Below are 19,046 nucleotides of genomic sequence, written 5' to 3'. Positions count from 1 at the left end.
TTAAAGTCAAACCATTTTTTTTTAATTAAAATTCGTAACTTTGCCAGTTTAAACGCTATAGCAATGAAAATTAAGCAGTGTACTATCCTTTTATCGTTTATTAACTGCGCTAAATTTTAAAATTTTAGATCAAATGAAACCGAATTTAGAAATTTTTAGTTTAAAATCGAACTACAATTTTAATTTTTTTTTCAGTTAAAATTTGTAACTTTGAAAGTTTTATGAGTACAACAACGAGATTTCAGCATTTTACTATTTTTGTATTGTTTATTAACTGTATTAAATTTTAAAATTTTAGAACAAATGTAAATAATTGTAGAAATTTTTGGTTAGAAATCGGACTAAAATTTTGATTTTTTTTCTATTAAAATTCATAACTTTGCCAGTTGTAACGCTACAGCAACGAGATTTAGGTATTTTACTATTTTTAGATTGTTTATTACCTCTGCTAAAATGCAAAATTCTAGAGCAAAAATAAAACAATTTTACAAATTTTTATTTTAAAGTCAAACCATTTTTTTTTTAATTAAAATTCGTAACTTTGCCAGTTTGAACGCTATAGCAATGAGATTTAGGCAGTGTACTATCCTTTTATCGTTTATTAACTGCGCTAAATTTTAAAATTCTAGATATAATGGAACCGAACTTAGAAATTTTTAGTTTAAAATTGAACTACAAATTTAATTTTTTTTCAGTTAAAATTTGTAACTTTGAAAGTTTTATGGCTACAATAACGAGATTTAAGAATTTTACTATTTTTTTATTGTTTATTAACTGTGCAAATTTTTAAAATTTTAGACAAATGGAACTGATTTTAGAAATTTTCGGATTGAAATCGAAGTAAAATTTTGATTTTTTTTTCAATTAAAATTCAAACTTTGCTAGTTTTAACGCTACAGCAACGAGATTTAAGCATTTTACTATTTTTATATTATTTATTACCTGTGCTAAACTGCAAAATTCTAGAGCAAAGAAAACCAATTTTAAAAATTTTTATTTTAAAGTCAAACCATTTTTTTTAATTAAAATTCGTAACTGTGCTAGTTTGAACGCTATAGCAATGAGATTTAGATAGTGTACTATCCTTTTATCGTTTATTAACTGCGCTTAATTTTAAAATTCTAGAGAAAAAAACAATTTTTTTATTTTTAAATCAAACCAAAAACATGAATTTTTTTTCAATTAAAATTCGCATATTTGGCAGCTTTAACACTACAGAAATGAAGCTCAAAGTAATTACTAGTTTTTTTATCATTTATTAACTGTGCAAATTTGTAAAATTCTAGAGCAAATGAAACCGATTTTAGAAATTTTTTGTTTGAAATCGGACTAAAATTTTTTGGTTTTTTTTTTCAATTAAAATTCATAACTCTACCAGTTTTAACGCTATAGCAACGAGTTTTAAGCATTTTACTTTTTTTAATTGTTTATTAACTGTGTTAAGTTTTAAAATTCTAGAACCAATGAAACTGATTTTAAAAATTTTTGGTTTGAAATCGGACTAAAATTTATTCATGACTCTGCCGGTTTTACCGCTACAGCAACGAGATTTATGCATTTTACTATTCATTTATTGTTTATGAACTGTGTTAGGTTTTAAAATTGTAGAACAAATGGAACTGATTTTAGGAATTTTTGGTTTAAATCGGACAAAAATTTTGATTTTTTTTTAATTAAAATTTGTAACTTTGCTAGTTTTAACACTACAGCAATGAGAATTAGGAAAATTATCCTATATCGTGAAACTTTTAGTGCTTTGATTGGTCGGTCTTAAAAAACAAGCCAGAGTACAATTTTGTGTATTTTTTAAAAATAAAAATCAACAACAGGTAACAAAGTATAACAAATTAGATCAATAATCGTCGTCCTCGGCCTCAGCTTCGGCGTCGCCCTCGTCGTATTCCGTGTAGCTCTCATTATCACCATCCTCTGCTGTATAATGTCCCGAATCTCCATCCCCTTCATCATAGTCTATTAATTCAGTACATGCATTCACATTAGTATTGCGGCATAATACAACGTGATCTACTGCCAACACTGCAAAAACTTACCTCCTTCGTAGTATTCAGACTCGGCGTCACCACCCTCGGCGTCGACGTCTCCTTCGTAATTTTCGGATTCAGCGTCGGTGTGACCTTCAGAGTCGCCGGAATCGGCGTAATAACCGGAATCTCCTTCGTAATCTTCAACGGCGCGCAACTTCTTTTTGTCTCTAGAAAATGCAGGATAATTGTTATTGCACTATCATAATTGGGCGACGCTTAGAGTAATTGCACTAATTACCAAGACGGAGCTTCTAGGAAGAATTCACTTTTTTAAGAAACTGAAATTTTTGCTTCCTCTAAGTTGATATGAAGGGGTTGAAAGGCTTGTTTGTGATGTCAAGAGTTTTTTGGTTAGAGGTAACGTTAGAAGAGGGAGCTCCGGGCGAAATTGTGTTTACCAGGAGTGTGTACAGGCAGGAGCAAAAGAAATGAGCTTGTAGGGAATTTGAACTCAAACCAAAAAATTTAATTTTAATTAAAATTTGTAAGTTTTGCAATTTTGTCGTTTCGGCAATGAGATTTAGGCATTTTACTGTCTTTTTAACGTTTATTAACTGTGCTAAATTGTAAAATTCTAGAGCAAAGAAAACTGATTTTGGAAATGTTTGTCTTAAAATTGGATCAAAAATTTATTTTTTTTCTGTCAAAATTTGTAACTTTAAAAGTTTTAATGCTACAGCAATGAGATTTAGGGAATTTACCACTTCTTCATTGTTTATTAATTCTGCTAAATTGTAAAATTTTAGTGCAAAAGAAACCAATTTTAGAAAATCTATATTAATTTAAATTTGTAACTTTGGCTGTTTTGACGCTACAGCAATGAGATGTAGGTATTTTACTATTTATTCATTATTTATTATTTATGTAAATTGTAAAATTTTAGCGCAAAAGAAACTAATTGTAAAAATTTTTATTTTGAAATTGGACCAAAAATTTTAATTTTTTTTAATTAAAATTAGTAACTTTAGCAATTTTAAGGCTATAGCTATGAGATTTAGGCAGTTTACTAATTTTTAACGCTTCTTAAGTGTGCTAAATTTTAAAATTATAAAGGAAAAGAAACCGATTTTAAAAATTTACATTTTGAAATCAGACCAAAAAATTTTTTTTTAGAAAATCTATTTTAATTTAAATTTGTAACTTTGGCCGTTTTGACGCTACAGCAATGAGATGTAGGTATTTTAATATTTTTGCATCATTTATTATCTGTTGTAAATTGTAAAATTTTAGCGCAAAAGAAACTAATTGTAGAAATTTTTATTTTGAAATTGGACCAAAAATTTTAAATTTTTTAATTAAAATTAGTAACTTTGGCAATTTTAAGGCTATAGCAATGAGATTTACTATTTTTTATCGCTTATTAAGTGTGCTAAATTTTGAAATTCTAAGGCAAAAGACACCGATTTTAAAAATTTTCATTTTGAAATCAGACCAAATAATTTTTTTTTCAATTAAAATTTGTAATTTTGGTAGTTTTGACAATGCAGTAATGAGATTCAAGCATTTTACTACTTTTTCACCGTTTATTAACTGTGCTAAATTGTAAAATTCTAGAGCAAAAAGAACCGATTTTAGAAATTTTTATTATAAAATCGTCCAAAAATGTTTTAAGAATTTTTTAATTAAAATTTGTAACTTTAGCAGCTACAGCAATAAGATTTTTCCATTTTACTATTTTTGCATCGCTTATTAGCTGTGCTAAATTTTAAAATTCTAGACCAAAGAAAACCAATTTTCGAAATTTTTATTTTGAAGTCAAACCATTTTTTTTAAATTTGTAACATTGGCAGTTTTAACGCTGCGCCCATGAAGTTTAAAGAAATTACTACTTTTTTATCGTTTATTAACTGTGCTAAAGTGTAGGATTGTTTAGCCAGGGAAACCAATTTTAGAAATTTTTATTTTGAAATCGGACCAAAATTTTTACTTTTTTTTTCAATTTAAATTCGATTGGTAGTTTTAATGCTACGCCAATAAAATTTAGGGAAATTACTATTTTTTTATCGTTTATTGACTGTGCTAAATTGTAAAATTCTACAGCAGTAAAAACCGATTTTAGAAACTTTTATTTTAAAATCGGACCTTATTTTTTGTTTAAATAAAATTCGTAACTTTGGCAGTTTTAACGCTACATTAATGAGATTTCGGGAAATTGCTACCTTTTTATTGTTTATTAACTGTGCTAAATTGTAAAATTCCAGAAACCGATTTTAGAGATTTTTATTTTGAAATCGGACCGAAAATTTTAAAATTCGTAATTGGCAATTTTAACGCTATTGCAATAGAATTTAGGCGTTTTACTATTTTTTGATCGTTTATTAATTGTGCTAAATTGTAAAATTCTCGAGAGAATGGAACCGATTTTAGAAATTTTCAGTTTAAAGTTGGACCAAAATTTTGATTCTTTTTAATAAAAATTTGTAACTTTGCCAATTTTAACGCTATAGCAATGAGATTTTAAGACATTACTACCTCTTTATTGTTTATCAACTGTGCTAAATTGAAAAATTCTAGAGTAACAGAAACCCATTTTAGAAATTTTTATTTTAAATTCCAAACTTTTATTATCTTCTAAACTACGACTCTCATTCCTTAGAATTTTTGTTCCGAGCCATCCCTCTCATGAGCTCATTTCTTTTGCACTGACTATACAGGTCGAAAGCAATTTTCTACATAGTTACTAGAGGATAAGAGTAATAACATAATAATAACATGGGTTTAAAGGAGTGGATTAGAGCAGTGCTTGTCAGAGTATTTTTCGGGATTTCTACCTGGAGTTGGCGATTAAATAAGAAACGTTTCTTAGCACGCCAATCTTACGTTTAAAATCCAAGAAAATTCACTCGCAGGGTCTCCTAAAATTTCCCAAAACCGAAAGCCCCAAAACCCTCGGAAAATGCTTAGATTTGAAGCCCGAACTGCGTAATAAGTATTGAAAAAAACGTAATTAAATTTCTCATTTTCTCCGGCTCGCATTGGTTAATTTACCGATCTCGAAACTCGATCCCATACTTCAAAAAACGAGCCAACTTGTCGATACGCGCATTGCCAAAAATAGGAAAAAAATCTCCCAACCCGATCAAATATATCATTTTCTAAGCACTTTTACAACGACATTCTATCACGCTATCGCCACTGCACGTATCGTGCAATAAATAACTCTCCTTCCTTTGAAAAAACCCTCATTATCCTGAATAAAATCTCGCCAAATTCACGTTTCACAAATTCGTATAATTTCAACAAATTACGCCGAACCTGCACAGACTGTCCGAGTGAATAAAAAGAAATCAAATGTTAGATTCCGGGTAAAGTTCGTCCGGTTTCCCCGCACATCTATTTTTATTGTAGTGTCCTTCCAGTGGGAAACGCTCTGTTTAGGGCACTTTATTATACTTTGAAATGATGGTTTGAAAGAAAGTCTTGCCACAGTTGCCCTCCAGAGATAACCTTCGGATCAACGCGGGTGCTGAATAAATAAATGAATTTTATTGTTCAGTTTTTCGTTTATATTTCCGCGAGTTTTATAGCTCGTGTTAGAATTTTTTCTGATAATTACGCGCATGATAATATTCTCACGTTCGTTTGTTCAGCACTCAAACTGTGTCAATTCTCAAGAGGTAAACACAAGTATTCTTATCATTCACGTACAGATAAGGAAGATTTCATCAAGATTGTGCATTTCGAATTTAAATAAATATCTAGGATTAACGTGTTTATCCAACATGTGGGAAGTAACAGCGAGCTTACAACTTCTGGTAAGTTTCAGGAGCTATCATCGAACTTTTAACTGCTTCAGGGATGATTTATTGCAGTTCTTGCGTTCGGTCTTCCGCGGATCAAAGTATAAAGTACGTTTTCATTATCTAAAGCTTGTTTAATTTCGCTTTGATTTCCCGGACATGCAATTTCAATCAATGCGAGTAAAGCCGCGGAATCTGATTTTTCCAGGACGTTTAATTACTTCATGCAACGGACTTGTTGAAACAAGTCACAACATGTTTAATTGAATGAGTTATTACAAACAAACTAGATTAAAAATTGATGATTTTGCTTACTCTTTTTGGTTTTCGACGACTTGGTACAGTTTTTTGGTCTCTGCTTCATCGCCATCTGCAACAAAAACGGGGATTAACTCTGGACGATTGAACACAATTATAATAATGTTTAGTAGAGTTATTAGATAAATTTTAACGTTGAAATCCGCAATAGTGGATAATTACAATCCATTACTTGACCACAAATTCGATATAGCAGACATTTTAAAACAGTGGAGATATTAAATTCTCTAATTTAATAATCATTGCGCGAATTACTCCCACATTTAAATTTCATTAAACGCTGCATTCCAAATCCTTCCTCTAAATAACGAGTGATCAAATAGAGATAATTCGGATTGAACGATTTCAAATTGAATTTCATTTTAACGCTAGTTCACCAAGTTTTGTGATGAAAAAGTGGACATTTCTAATCTGGAATTGCTTTTTGTTGTTTTATTAGTTCCTAAATTTCAAGAAACTTAAGTTTTAGAAGTTATCAATGGTGAGTCAAACTCAAAATCCAAAAATTTCTATTTAGTGTCACAAGTGAAACAGTTTTAATGTAATATCAATGAAATTTGGTGAACCCATTACTTTGGGAATGCATATTGAGTGTGAAATTTCATAATTTTAGAACAAAAATTTCAAATTTTAAAAATTTTTGTTTGTCAATAAAGTTGAAAATTTCTTTTTTTTAAATAAAATTTTGTAACTCGGACAGTTTTGGCATAAAAGCGTTAAAATTTGGTGGACTTATTACACAAACGACACTTACTTACTGTTCTGAATTTCAAAATTTTAGAGCAAAAAATAAAAATTTTCCAATTTTTTAAACATGAGACAAACTCAATCAATCTGAAAATTTCGATTATTTGTCGTAAGTAGGACAGTTTTATCGCGAGAACAGTGAAATTTGGTACATTTATAACTTGAAAATTATCTAGTGGGTGTCTTAATTTTTAAAGTTTTAGAACAAAATTGTCAAATTTTAGATTTTTTTTCAGTACGAGCAAGAAATTATAAATTTCTGTATTTTTGACACTTTTAAAGTTTAAGCAGTAAAATTTAGTACACTTATAACGTAAAAGTTGATTTTTAAGTGTCTTAAATTTCAAAATTTTAGAACAAAAATGTCAAATTTTTAGAATTTTTTATCTCTAGTACAAACCCAAAATTAAAAATTTTATCTAAAACTAGTAAGTCTGAGAGTTTTAACGTTAAATAAAACGATAAAATTTAAAGGTTGTATTTGTTCGGAGTTGTTTATTTAGTGTCTTGAATTTCAAAATTTTTGAACAAAAATGTCAAATTTTAAAAAATTTTATTTTGAGAAACGAACCCAAAATTATTTTTTTTATGAAGTTTTGTATTTCCTACATTTTTAATGTTAAAGCAGTGAAATTTGGTACACTTATAACCTGACATATTGCTTTTAGTAGTCCGAAATTTCAAAATTTTAAAACAAGAAAGTCAAATTTTAGAGTTTTTTATCTTAAGCACGAACACAAAACTCAGAATTTTATCTAAAATTCCGACAGTTTTAACGTTAGAACTATGAAATTTGGAAGTTGTATTTTTTCAGAGTCGTTTATTTAGTGTCGTAAATTTCAAATTTTAGAACAAATGCGTCAAATTTTAGAATTTTAGATTTTGAGAACGAACCTAAAATTCAATTTTTTATTGTGATGTTCTGTATTTCTGACATTTTTGACGTTAAAGCAGTAAAATTTGGTACACTTATAACCTGACAGATGACTTTTAAGTGTTTGAATTTTTATAATTTTAGAACACAAGCGTCAAATTTTAGAATTTTTTATTTTGAGTACAAGTCTGAAATTCAAAATTTTCTTTTAAATTATGCAAGTCTGACACTTTAAGCGTTAAAACTATGAAATTTGGAGGTTGTATTACTCCAGGGTCATGTATTTAGTGTGTTAAAATTCAAAATTTTAGAACAAACGGTTCAATATTTCCGGATTTTTTATTTTTAAACGAATTCAAAATTCAAAACTTTTGATAAAGTTCCGATACTTTTAACGTTCAAGTCATTAAATGTGGTGCTCCTGAAAGTTGACTTTTATGTGCCTTAAATTTTAAAATTTTGGAACAAGAATGTCAAATTTTATTTTTTTTTGTTTTAAGCACGACCTAAAATTCAAAATTTGCTCTTAAATTCTGTAAATCCGACAGTTTTAATGTTGAAACAATGAAATTTGGAAGTTTTATTATTCGAAAGTCATCTATTTAGTGTGCTAAAATACAAAATTGTAGAATTTTTCGGATTTTTTATTTTCAGACGAAATAAAAATTCAAATTATTTTGGTAATGTTCTGGCTTTTTTCAAAAAATTGTTGTCTAGTGTAATCAGAGTACTTACGGCTGTAGCCCTCAGAGTGCCCTCCAGCTTTGTCTTCAGCTTCAATAGCCGCTTTTTTATCTTGTCCGTATTCAGAATGAACCTCATATCCGTATTTGTCCCCATCCTTCTTATGGTAGCTATCAGAGTGTTTGTACCCATCACTGCCTTTATCCTGCGTCTTCTTCCTGTACCCTTGCGTGTTTCCATCGGCATCCTCCTTATCCCCATAAGTGTGCAAGAAAGCCTCCTTCACCCCTACAAAACAAAAATTTGGAAAGTTCGATGCTAACAACCTCTTTGAATCTTAGCATTGCAGGTGAAAGAATGACTTTCAAAATTGCAAGAGTTTCCTGGAAGTTCAGCAATGTTTTATCGAAAGTGACACAAATTTAGATTGATGCGGCAATTTGCCGCTTGGCTGATCTCAGGACTTTTGTTACCTGGCTGCAGGAGGTCCTCGATATGTTCAGGAACAACCGCTCTCGCTTCCCGGACTGTCGATTCCACGACGGCGGTGTCGTCGCCCAAGTCGACCATAAGCTCGTCTTTAGTGGGAATCCCAAACACGACAGGAAGCAGCAGGAGGAGGAAAGCACCCGCGATTTTACACATGTTTACGAAATAAAGCACGGCGGATTTATCGACGGTCAACAAAAAAGTCGAGAAAAAATGGAGGTTTTAGCACTGAGAGGGTTTTAATGCACCTATTTGTTATACTCGATATATCGGTGTTTGCTCGGGCTGTGTTCACAGACTTGTAAATTCAGTCTACTTATAACTGTGCATTTTTTCACGTTGGTAGGGGCAGATTTTTTCACTGCGGTTTCTGTGTTATACAATGAGGTTTTGACGTAACTTCGCCAGATGACGAGCACTTTGTTATACTTCGATTCCTTAATTCAATGACCTAAGAATAATACCTGCGGTCCACTCAATTAGAGTTTGATGTCTTCATCCACCGTTACAATTTTGCAATTTTTGCAGCGAAACGTCACTTGACAGACCCCATCAAAATTCCCAGTCATGGTTTCACTTTTCAGGGCCGTACCCTTTAAAATTTTAAGTGATTTCGTCCGGAACCACAACTCTGTTGGAAAAGAGTAAGCCTTCCCATCTCCCCCCAGTAAATTGAGCCAAGGAAAACGATACCGCAAACGGTTGCTCAATGTATTTAACAGTTTCCGAAATATTTAGCTTTACAAATTATGAAAATAAAAATCAAATATTTGAAATTTTGATCGGACTTAACTCAGTTATTGAGCTTCAATCTCAGATTCGGAATCCGCGCAAATTTTTGCGTGAAATGAGCTAGAATAACGCAAGTCAACTCTAAAAAATAAGCGAGACATTGATATCAAACATTTGGCAAAGTTTTAGTCATAAATTTTTGCAAAAATTTGTAAATTTCGACTGTAGAAAAATCAAAGATCTATTTCTTATGTAAAAAATCGCAAGAAAAACAATGGCGCAAAGCGAATCTCAATATCTGAAATAGTTTCCGAGATATCGAGCACGAATTGTTTTAAACCTTCAATAATTTGGCCCTCTGGCGACAACCCAAAATTTCAAACGGCCATAACTCGGTTATATCTTGACGAAGATTCATAAATTTTTATGTTTTTGGATTCAGCGTGAAATTCTGCGTAAAATGAGACCCAAATTTGTTAAGTTTGCTCAATAAATAAACGAGGTATTGGCCAAAAACTGTTTTGGAAACATCATTTTAGGGCGATTTTTAATCAATGTTTTCAAAATAAAAACGACGTTTAATAGCATTGAATTGGACATCAATCGAAAGAGGAGCTCAAAGTCTATCTACAGGCCAATTTTGAGATCTATCGGAGAAATAGTTTACGAGTTATGGCCAAAAATTAAAAAAATGAAAAATTTTCATCGTTTGAGTCAGAATTTTTTTTCGCAAAAAATCAACTATCGAATTTTAGGCTTTTGAGAACATATGCTAACGTAAAATGAGCCGAGAAAAAGAATGGCGCAAACCGCATCTCAATATCTCAAATAGTTTCCGAAATATTTAACTTTGAAAATTACGAAAAATGAGAAAAAATGAAAATCAACTTTCCAAAACTTTGATCGGCCATAACTTAGTTATTTGTTGTCGGATCTAAATTTAAATTCCAGTTTTGGAATCTGCGGAAAATTCTGCGTACACTGATGTATAATAACTTAAGTTTACTCTAAAAAATAAGCGAGATATTGATATCAGAAGTTTGGCCATAGTTTTAGTCATGAATTTTTGCGAAAATTTGCAAATTTCGATTGTAGATAAATCAAAAACAATTTCTTATGTAAAAAATCGCGGGAAAAACGATGGCACAAACCGCATCTCAATATTTGAAATAGTTTCCGAAATATTGAGCACGAATTGTTTTGAACCTTCAAAATTTGGCCTTCTGGCGACAACCCAAAATTTCAAACGGCCATAACTCGGTTATTTGTTGGCAAAAATTTAATAATTCTTATGTTTTTGGATTCAGTGTGAAATTCTGCGTCAAATGAGACCCAAATTTGTTGAGTTTGCTTAATAAATAAACAAGGCATTGGCCAAAAACTGTTTTGGAAACATCATTTTAGGGTGATTTTTAATCAATGTTTCAAAATAAAAACGACGTTTGATAGCATTGAATTGTACATTAATCGAAAGAGGAGTTAAAAATCTATCTACTGGCCAATTTTGAGATCTATCGGACAAATAGTTTACGAGTTATGGCCAAAAATAAAAAAAATGAAAAATTTTCATCGTTTGAGTCGGAATTTTTTTTCGCAAAAAATCGACTATTGAATTTTGGGCTTTTGAGAACATTTTCTAACGTAAAATGAACCGAGAAAAAGAATGGCGCAAACCGCATCTCAATATCTCAAATAGTTTCCGAGATATCTAACTTTGAAAATTACGAAAAATTAGACAAAATGAAAATCAACTTTCCAAAATTTGATCGGCCATAACTCAGTTATTTGTTGTCAAATCTGAATTTAAATTCCAGATTTGGAATCTGCGGAAAATTCTGCGTACACTGATGTATAATAACTTAAATTTACTCTAAAAAATAAGCGAGATATCAATATCAGAAATTTGGCCATAGTTTTAGTCATAAATTTTTGCAAAAATTTGTAAATCTCGACTGTAGAAAACTCAAAGAACTATTTCTTATGTAAAAAAACGCAAGAAAAACAATGGCGCAAACCGAATCTCAATATCTGAAATAGTTTCTGAGATATTGAGAAAGAATTGTTTTAAACCTTCAAAAATTTGGCCCTCTGGCGACAACCCAAAATTTCAAACGGTCATAACTCGGTTAATAGTTGACAAAAATTCAAAAATTTTTATGTTTTTGGATCCAGCGTGAAATTCTGCGTAAAATGAGATCCAAGTTTGTTGAGTTTGCTTAATAAATAAACGAGGTCTTGGCCAAAAACTGTTTTGGTAACATCATTTTAGGCTCATTTTTAATCAATGTTTTCAAAATAAAAACAACGTTTAATAGCATTGAATTGTACATCAATCGAAAGAGGAGCTCAAAATCTATCTACTGGCCAATTTTGAGATCTATCGGACAAATAGTTTACGAGTTATGGCCAAAAATAAAAAAAATGAAAAATTTTCATCGTTTGAGTCGGAATTTTTTTTTCGCAAAAAATCGACTATCGAATTTTGGGCTTTTGAGAACATTTTCTAACGTAAAATGAGCCGAGAAAAAGAGTGGCGCAAACCGCATCTTAATATCTCAAATAGTTTCCGAGATATTTAACTTTGAAAATTACAAAAAACTTTCCAAAACTTTGATCGGCCATAACTCAGTTATTTGTTGTCGGATCTGAATTTAAATCCCAGATTTGGAATCTGCGAAAAAATCTACATACACTGATGTACAATAACTCAAGTTTACTCGAAAAAATAAGGGTGATATCAGTATCAGAAGTTTGGTATGGTTTTAGTCATAAATTTTTGCGAAAAACTGCAACTTTTGACTTTTGGAAAATCTAAGAACTATTTCTTATGTAAAAAATCGCAAGAAAAACGATGGCGCAAACCGCATCTCAATATCTGAAATAGTTTCCGAGATATCGAGCACGAATTGTTTTGAACCTTCAAAAATTTGGCCCTCTGGCGACAACCCAAAATTTCAAACGGCCATAACACGGTTATTTGTTGGCAAAAATTTAAAAATTCTTATGTTTTTGGATTCAGCGTGAAATTCTGCGTCAAATGAGACCCAAATTTGTTGAGTTTGCTTAATAAATAGACGAGGTCTTGGCCAAAAACTGTTTTAGTAACATCATTTTAGGGTCATTTTTAATCAATGTTTTCAAAATAAAAACAACGTTTAATAGCATTGAATTGTACATCAATCGAAAGAGGAGCTCAAAATCTATCTACTGGCCAATTTTGAGATCTATCGGACAAATAGTTTACGAGTTATGGCAAAAAATAAAAAAAATGAAAAATTTTCATCGTTTGAGACGGAATTTTTTTTCGCAAAAAGCTGACTATTGAATTTTGGGCTTTTGAGAACATTTTCTAACGTAAAATGAGCCGAGAAAAAGAATGCCGCAAACCGCATCTCAATATCTCAAATAGTTTCCGAAATATTTAACTTTGAAAATTACGAAAAAAGAGAAAAAATGAAAATCAACTTTCCAAAACTTTGATCGGCCATAACTCAGTTATTTGTTGTCGGATCTGAATTTAAATCCCAGATTTGGAATCTGCGAAAAAATCTACATACACTGATGTACAATAACTCAAGTTTACTCGAAAAAATAAGGGTGATATCAGTATCAGAAGTTTGGTATGGTTTTAGTCATAAATTTTTGCGAAAAACTGCAACTTTTGACTTTTGGAAAATTTAAGAACTATTAAGAACTAACGTTTAATAGCATTGAATTGTACATCAATCGAAAGAGGAGCTCAAAATCTATCTACTGGCCAATTTTGAGATCTATCGGACAAATAGTTTACGAGTTATGGCCAAAAATAAAAAAAATGAAAAATTTTCATCGTTTGAGTCGGAATTTTTTTTCGCAAAAAATCGACTATTGAATTTTGGGCTTTTGAGAACAGAAAAACTGCAACTTTTGTCTTTTGGAAAATATAAAAACTATTTTTAATGTAAAAAATGGCGATAAGAACAATGGCGCAAACAGTTTCTCAATACAATTTACAATTTTGCAATCGTAGCAACGAAACGTCACTTGACAGACCCATCAAAATTCCCAGTCATGGCTTCTCTTTTCAGGACCGTACCCTTTAAAATCCCCAGTGTTTTCGTCCGCAACAAGCAAGAACTCTGTCGAAAAAAAGTAAGTCTCCTCTATCTCCCCCCAGATCTGATTAATTCCTTTTTTCAGAAAAACTACGTTATAGTCAGACCGGTTCCCACCGACTACGACGACATCTTATGCCTCATGCGGCGTGCCTTCTACCCCGAAGAGCCCACAACCAGTTGCATAGCCTTCCAGCCCACGCCAGTCTTCGACGAAAGAATCAGACACAGTTTAGCCGAAGGCTACTCTTTGATCGCGCGATGCATCTACAACAGTGACATCCTCGGGGCTGCCATCAACGAAACCACGAATTGCTGGGATCCCGACCAGATGGACAAACTCGCTTGTCAAGTCTGCGACGTGAAAAGTCGCCAGCTTCTTCATTTCTGGGCGCATTTGATGAGAGCGCCCGACTTGTGGAGGAAGCATTGCCAGCAAAAAATCTTCGAGATAAGCTATTTGTTCGTGAGAAAGGACTCTCGAGGCAAGGGAATTGGTCTGAAATTAGCCGAAGAATCCAGGAAAACCGCCGCTGATTGCGGCTATCATTTAGTTAGGATGGATGCCACGAGTCACTACTCGTAAGTTGAGAATTGGTTTACGTAAAGTATTTAGTTTTAATTCGCAATGAGTGAGTTTGTGGCGAGATTGGTTCATCTGTTAATCAGTTGGGTGGAACGTTTGGAAAGATTATGCAAGAAGTTAAATACAGAGCGAATTTAGCAATTCTGATCGGACAGGTCTTCGCGGCGCTTTATTAAATTATTCAGCCTTTTATTACGTCGTTGTATTTTAGTTTTTACGGTTATTTAACTATTAAATACGGTTAAGTAGACCATTATGGCTGGGACGTTTATTTTACGTGGAGAGTAAGTTAGTTCGAATAGTGGAGGATTATTTTACATCATTTCGCGTGCACCTACCTTATAATAAAAGCATAAACTGGGGATTAATTAAACTTTATACATTGGGTACAAGTTGTGGCGGGATCGCTTTGAATGGAGTTATTGCAGGCAAATTAGACGCATTTGCAAAATCGATGAGGCTCCTGCATTTTTTATGCAGGCGTAGGTGGCAATTTCGAGCATGAAACAATTAATTGTTCTCTAGTATTGCATTGTTTCAATTCGGGTAATTCGGTGTTCGAATCCGTTTAATCGCACCAAAGCGATTTTCGATAATAATATAATTTTCACTTCGTACCTAATTAATTTAAAGTTTCCGTTTTTGTACTAAACTTTTTCTAACGTAAAATCAGCTAAGGGAAAACGATGCCGCAAAGGTTTGGCTAATATTTTTAATATTTTCCGAAATAAATTTAGCTTTAAAAATTAGAAAAATAAAATAAAATGTCGGAATTTGGAATCTGCGCAAAATTCTGTCTAAAATGAGCTGTAATAACGCAAGTTTGCTCAAAAAATAAGCGAAATATCAACCTCAGAACTTTGCCGTAGTTTTAGTAATGAATTTTCGCTTAAAACCGCAACTTTCGACTTTTGGAAAATCTAAGAACGATTTTTATATAAACAGTTGCGAGAAAAACGATAGTGCAAAGGGTTTTCCAATATTTTTAATAGTTTCCAAGATATTAAGTACGGATTGTTTCGAACCTAAAAATTTGGTCCTCTGGCGACAACCCAAAAATTCAAACGGCCATAACTCAGTTATTTGTTGACGATTTTGGATTTAGCGTGAACTTCTGCGTAAAATGAGCTTAAATTTGTTTTGAGTTTGCTTTATAAATAAACGAGGCATTGACCAAAAACTGTTTTGAAGAGGCCATTTTGGGGTAACTTTTAATCACTGTTTTCAAGGTGAAAACCACGTTTAATACCTTTGTGTTTACATCAATAGAAAGAGGAACGTAAAATCTATCAATTGGCCAAATTTGAGATCAATCGGACAAATAGTTTAGGAGTTATAGCCAAAAATAAAAAAAATGAAAAATTTTTATCGTTTGAAGCGTATTTTTTTTTCCGAAAAATTGACCATTAAATTTTGGGGTTTTGAAAACATTTTCTAACATAAAATGAGCCGAGAAAAACAATGGCGCAAACTGTATCTCAATATCTTTAATAGTTTCCGAGATATTTAACTTTAAAAATTAAGAAAAATTAAAATCATTTATCTGAAACTTTGATCGGCCATAACTCAGTTATTTGTTGTCAGATTTGAATCTAAATCTTAGATTTGGAATCTGCGGAAAATTCTGCGTTCACTGATATAAACAACTCAAGTTTACTCTAAAAACTAAGGGCGATATCGATATCAGAAGTGTGGCATAGTTTTAGTCATAAATATTCGCGAAAAATTGCAAGTTTTGACTTTTGGAAAATTGAAGAACTATTTCTTATGTAAAAATTTGCAAGAAAAACGATGGAATAAACCGCATCTCAATTTCTGTAATAGTTTTCGAAATATTGAACACGAGTTGTTTCAAATTTTCAAAAATTTGTCCCAATAACTGACGCCCATAGCTGAGTTATTTGTCGATAAAAATTTAAAAATTTTGCGGCTTTGGATTCAGTGTGGCATTCTGCGCAAAATAAGACCAAATTGGTTGAGTTTGCTTAATAAATAAACGAGGCATTGGCCAAAAATTGTTTTAAAGAGATCGTTATCAATCACTGTTTTCAAGGTGAAAACGACGTTTAATACCTTAGTGTTTGCTTCAACCGAAGGAAGAGCTCAAAATCTATCAACTGGTCAAATTTAATGTCGATCGGACAAACAGTTTACGAGTTATGGTCAATATTAAAAAAATTGAAAAATTTTCATCGATTGAGTTAAAAATTTTTTTTGCAAAAAATTGAGTATCGAATTTTGGACTTTTGAAAACTTTTTCTAACGTAGAATAAGCCGAGGAAAACGATGGCGCAAGCCGCATCTCAATATCTCTACTAGTTTCCGAGATATTTAGATTTAAAAATAAGAAAAGGTTAGGAAAAATTAAAATCAACTATCGGAAACTTTGATTGGTTATTACTTAGTTATTTGATGTCGGATTTAAATTTCAATTTCAGATTTGGAATCTAAGCAAAATTCTGCGTAAAATGAGCCAAAATAGCGCTAATAGACCCTAAAATTAACCGAGATATTGACCACAGAAGTTTGACATAGCTGTAGTCATAATATTTTCTATAAAACTCAAACTGACAAGTTTCGGAAAATTTAAAAACCAATTCTTAGCTAAAAAACCTCGAGAAAAACGATGGTGAAAACCGTTTCTATCGATCTGTCGTAGTTTTCGAGATTTTAAGCATTTTTCATAAAAATTTCGTGGACTACAACTCGATTTGTTAAAGAGAGAATTGAGACAACCTAAAATGCAAACTTTAAGTCCACTTCTATCGAAATTGTCTCAACAATGCTTTAATTAAAATTAGAGTTAGAAAACGTTTTTGCCTTCGCCGCCTTTGAAATGTATCTAGTTTAATCTACAAGTCTGTCTGCTGTCTGTTCGAGATTAATATTTCTGTAATTAAACTCCACGAATGCACTTCAGTTCTGTCTTATTGAATAAGAGAACGAATTAGTTATGCAAGTTCGGAGTGCCCGAGGTTTTTAAACTAACTTGAATAGAAAATGATATTTTCGAGTTTCCCAGAAGACAGGAAAAATCGTTACTAACGTCGTTTGCGTCCCGAATAAAACACCAACAAAGCGATAATATTTAGCCCAGTTTATGCGATAACAACGGGTCTTTAGTTTATTGTTTTATTTGCTTTGAAAACCATATTCTATAATTTCGCTTAGTGCGACGCAAATTTATTTGTTCTGTGAAGTTTGCTGCTGCAACTTGAGTCTAAGCCAACGGAAAACAAGCATAGAGTCGTTTTGTCGACTTTAGTTAATTAAAACTACAAAACATGAGGGGCAATTAAAAGGCTTTTGCATAATTTCAAGCATCGTATTGCAGGTACAAGAGAATAACCGTATCGTTTTCAGAGCTCTCATCGCCAACAAAATGAAAATGAAGCTCGTCGACGAAATTCCTTACTGCTCATACGTCGGCCCTGATCACAAGCAGATTTTCGATCCTCCAGAGCCGCACAAATCGGTGAAGATCTACATCGACGACGAGCCCCAGAAATCTGCGGCTTGTAAGAAGTAAACAACCTCAAATGCAAGTGTTTATTCAGATACAAAAGTGTAAAAGTCGGTCAATTTTCAAATAATAAAATATGGCATGTCCGGAAAAAATCGAACCGTGTTTGCATGTTGAGTCGAAACCACAAGTCCGCTTTCACTGATTGAAGTGAATTCATGGTACCGACCGATGCGGAAAATTGTAATTTCGCTTCAAGTTAAAAAACTAGTGCTTGTAAGAGTAGCCGAAATGTTTCCCAGAGTCGCCGCTCTTTTTCTTCCCGTGGTCTTCGTGGTGTTTGTGGTACTCCTCGTGCCCATGCTTCCCTTTAAAGCCCTTGTGGTCTTTGATATCCTTCCCTTTGTCACTGTGTCCCTTTTTACCATGATCGTCGTGGTGGTGCCCGGAATGTGACGATCCGCCCTTCTTATGATGCCCATCCTTCTTCTGGTACTTCTCATGATGATCCCCGAACTTACTATGGTAGCCACTCTTATGATAATCGTCGTAAAACTTGTGCTCGCGATGGTACTCGTCTTTATGGAACTTATTATGGTACCCTTTGGTCTTGTGTCCCTTTTTGTGCCCTTTTTTCTCCCCGAACTTCGCGGCTTTGTGCGACTTCTTCCCTTCGTGCGACTTCTTGTAGTGTCCAGCTTCATCGTGATGCTTCTCCTCGTGTCCTCCTGCTTTTCCATACTTCCCCGCTTTGTGCTTCTTTCCGTGCTTCCCCACCTCCTCTTTGTCCAAATGGTGCTCCTTTTCATACCCCTTGTCTCCTTTAGATCCGTGTTTAGAGTAGTACCCCTTATGATGCTCCTTTCCACCCCCTTCTTTTTCCCCCCCGTAGTACTTGCTCTCAGCTACCACTAGATGTTCCGGGAAGCCATGGAAGCCGGTGAAGAAACCAACGTCGCTTTTATAAACCGGAGAAAAGTAGATTTGTCCCGCCGCCGCGAACCACGTCAGCAGCAAGATATTAGCAACTTTCAACGGAAACATTGCACAACTAACACGAAACTGTTAAGTGTTGCTTTTATATAGACACTTCTGGTTCGTGCCGACATTTCCAGTCGGAAGTGAGGAGAGGATGAGAAAGAAGGTTTCATCATCGAGGGAAAAAACTCATTTCAATTCGAGTTGTTACAACGCAGTTTTCGGGACGTTTTTTAATTGCAATCGGTGTTTTCGTCACAGCGAATTAGGTGCGATGAAAGCTGGGGATTTCTTTT

General features: G+C 32.8%; 3 protein-coding genes across 3 annotated transcripts; 1 reads left to right on the top strand and 2 right to left on the bottom strand.

Annotated features, from left to right (window-relative positions):
• Window positions 1-1,852: 1,852 nt before the first annotated feature.
• On the bottom strand, window positions 1,853-9,158 carry LOC148173425 (uncharacterized). Its single transcript, XM_088039377.1, has 5 exons — window positions 8,882-9,158; window positions 8,460-8,696; window positions 6,101-6,155; window positions 2,052-2,212; window positions 1,853-1,971 (listed from the first exon to the last, which is right to left on the bottom strand). The coding sequence occupies exons 1-5, from the start codon at window positions 9,051-9,053 to the stop codon at window positions 1,853-1,855; spliced, it is 744 nt and encodes a 247-aa protein (XP_087895503.1). The 5' UTR covers window positions 9,054-9,158.
• A 4,521-nt stretch (window positions 9,159-13,679) lies between these two features.
• On the top strand, window positions 13,680-17,932 carry LOC148173424 (arylalkylamine N-acetyltransferase 1-like). The gene is made up of 3 exons (XM_088039879.1): window positions 13,680-13,760; window positions 13,809-14,305; window positions 17,673-17,932. Exons 1-3 carry the CDS (start codon window positions 13,680-13,682, stop codon window positions 17,836-17,838), a joined length of 744 nt encoding a protein of 247 aa, XP_087896005.1. The 3' UTR covers window positions 17,839-17,932.
• Window positions 17,933-18,014: 82 nt separating this feature from the next.
• On the bottom strand, window positions 18,015-18,819 carry LOC148173423 (uncharacterized). The gene has a single exon (XM_088038791.1). It carries the CDS (start codon window positions 18,814-18,816, stop codon window positions 18,040-18,042), a length of 777 nt encoding a protein of 258 aa, XP_087894917.1. The 5' UTR covers window positions 18,817-18,819; the 3' UTR covers window positions 18,015-18,039.
• Between the last annotated feature and the right edge of the window lie 227 nt (window positions 18,820-19,046).

This window comes from Gnatocerus cornutus, chromosome 6 (assembly GCF_029298725.1).
Source record: "Gnatocerus cornutus isolate USDA-ARS CGAHR chromosome 6, icGnaCorn1.1, whole genome shotgun sequence".
In the NCBI taxonomy this organism is placed as follows: domain Eukaryota; kingdom Metazoa; phylum Arthropoda; class Insecta; order Coleoptera; family Tenebrionidae; genus Gnatocerus; species Gnatocerus cornutus.
The sequence above is the reverse complement of the archived record's forward strand: the minus strand, read 5'-3'. Positions and strand labels throughout refer to the sequence as shown.

Excerpts from the sequence above, each read along its gene's own strand:
- LOC148173423 (XM_088038791.1), bottom strand. The coding sequence starts at position 18,816 with ATGTTTCCGTTGAAAGTTGCTAATATCTTGCTGCTGACGTGGTTCGCG.
- LOC148173424 (XM_088039879.1), top strand. The coding sequence starts at position 13,680 with ATGGCTTCTCTTTTCAGGACCGTACCCTTTAAAATCCCCAGTGTTTTC. Across the intron at positions 13,761-13,808 it reads AAGAACTCTGTCGAAAAAAA|AAAAACTACGTTATAGTCAG; the intron begins GTAAGTCTCCTC and ends TCCTTTTTTCAG. Across the intron at positions 14,306-17,672 it reads GATGCCACGAGTCACTACTC|AGCTCTCATCGCCAACAAAA; the intron begins GTAAGTTGAGAA and ends TATCGTTTTCAG.
- LOC148173425 (XM_088039377.1), bottom strand. The coding sequence starts at position 9,053 with ATGTGTAAAATCGCGGGTGCTTTCCTCCTCCTGCTGCTTCCTGTCGTG. Across the intron at positions 8,697-8,881 it reads CGAGGACCTCCTGCAGCCAG|GGGTGAAGGAGGCTTTCTTG; the intron begins GTAACAAAAGTC and ends TTTGTTTTGTAG. Across the intron at positions 6,156-8,459 it reads GCACTCTGAGGGCTACAGCC|ATGGCGATGAAGCAGAGACC; the intron begins GTAAGTACTCTG and ends TTTTTGTTGCAG.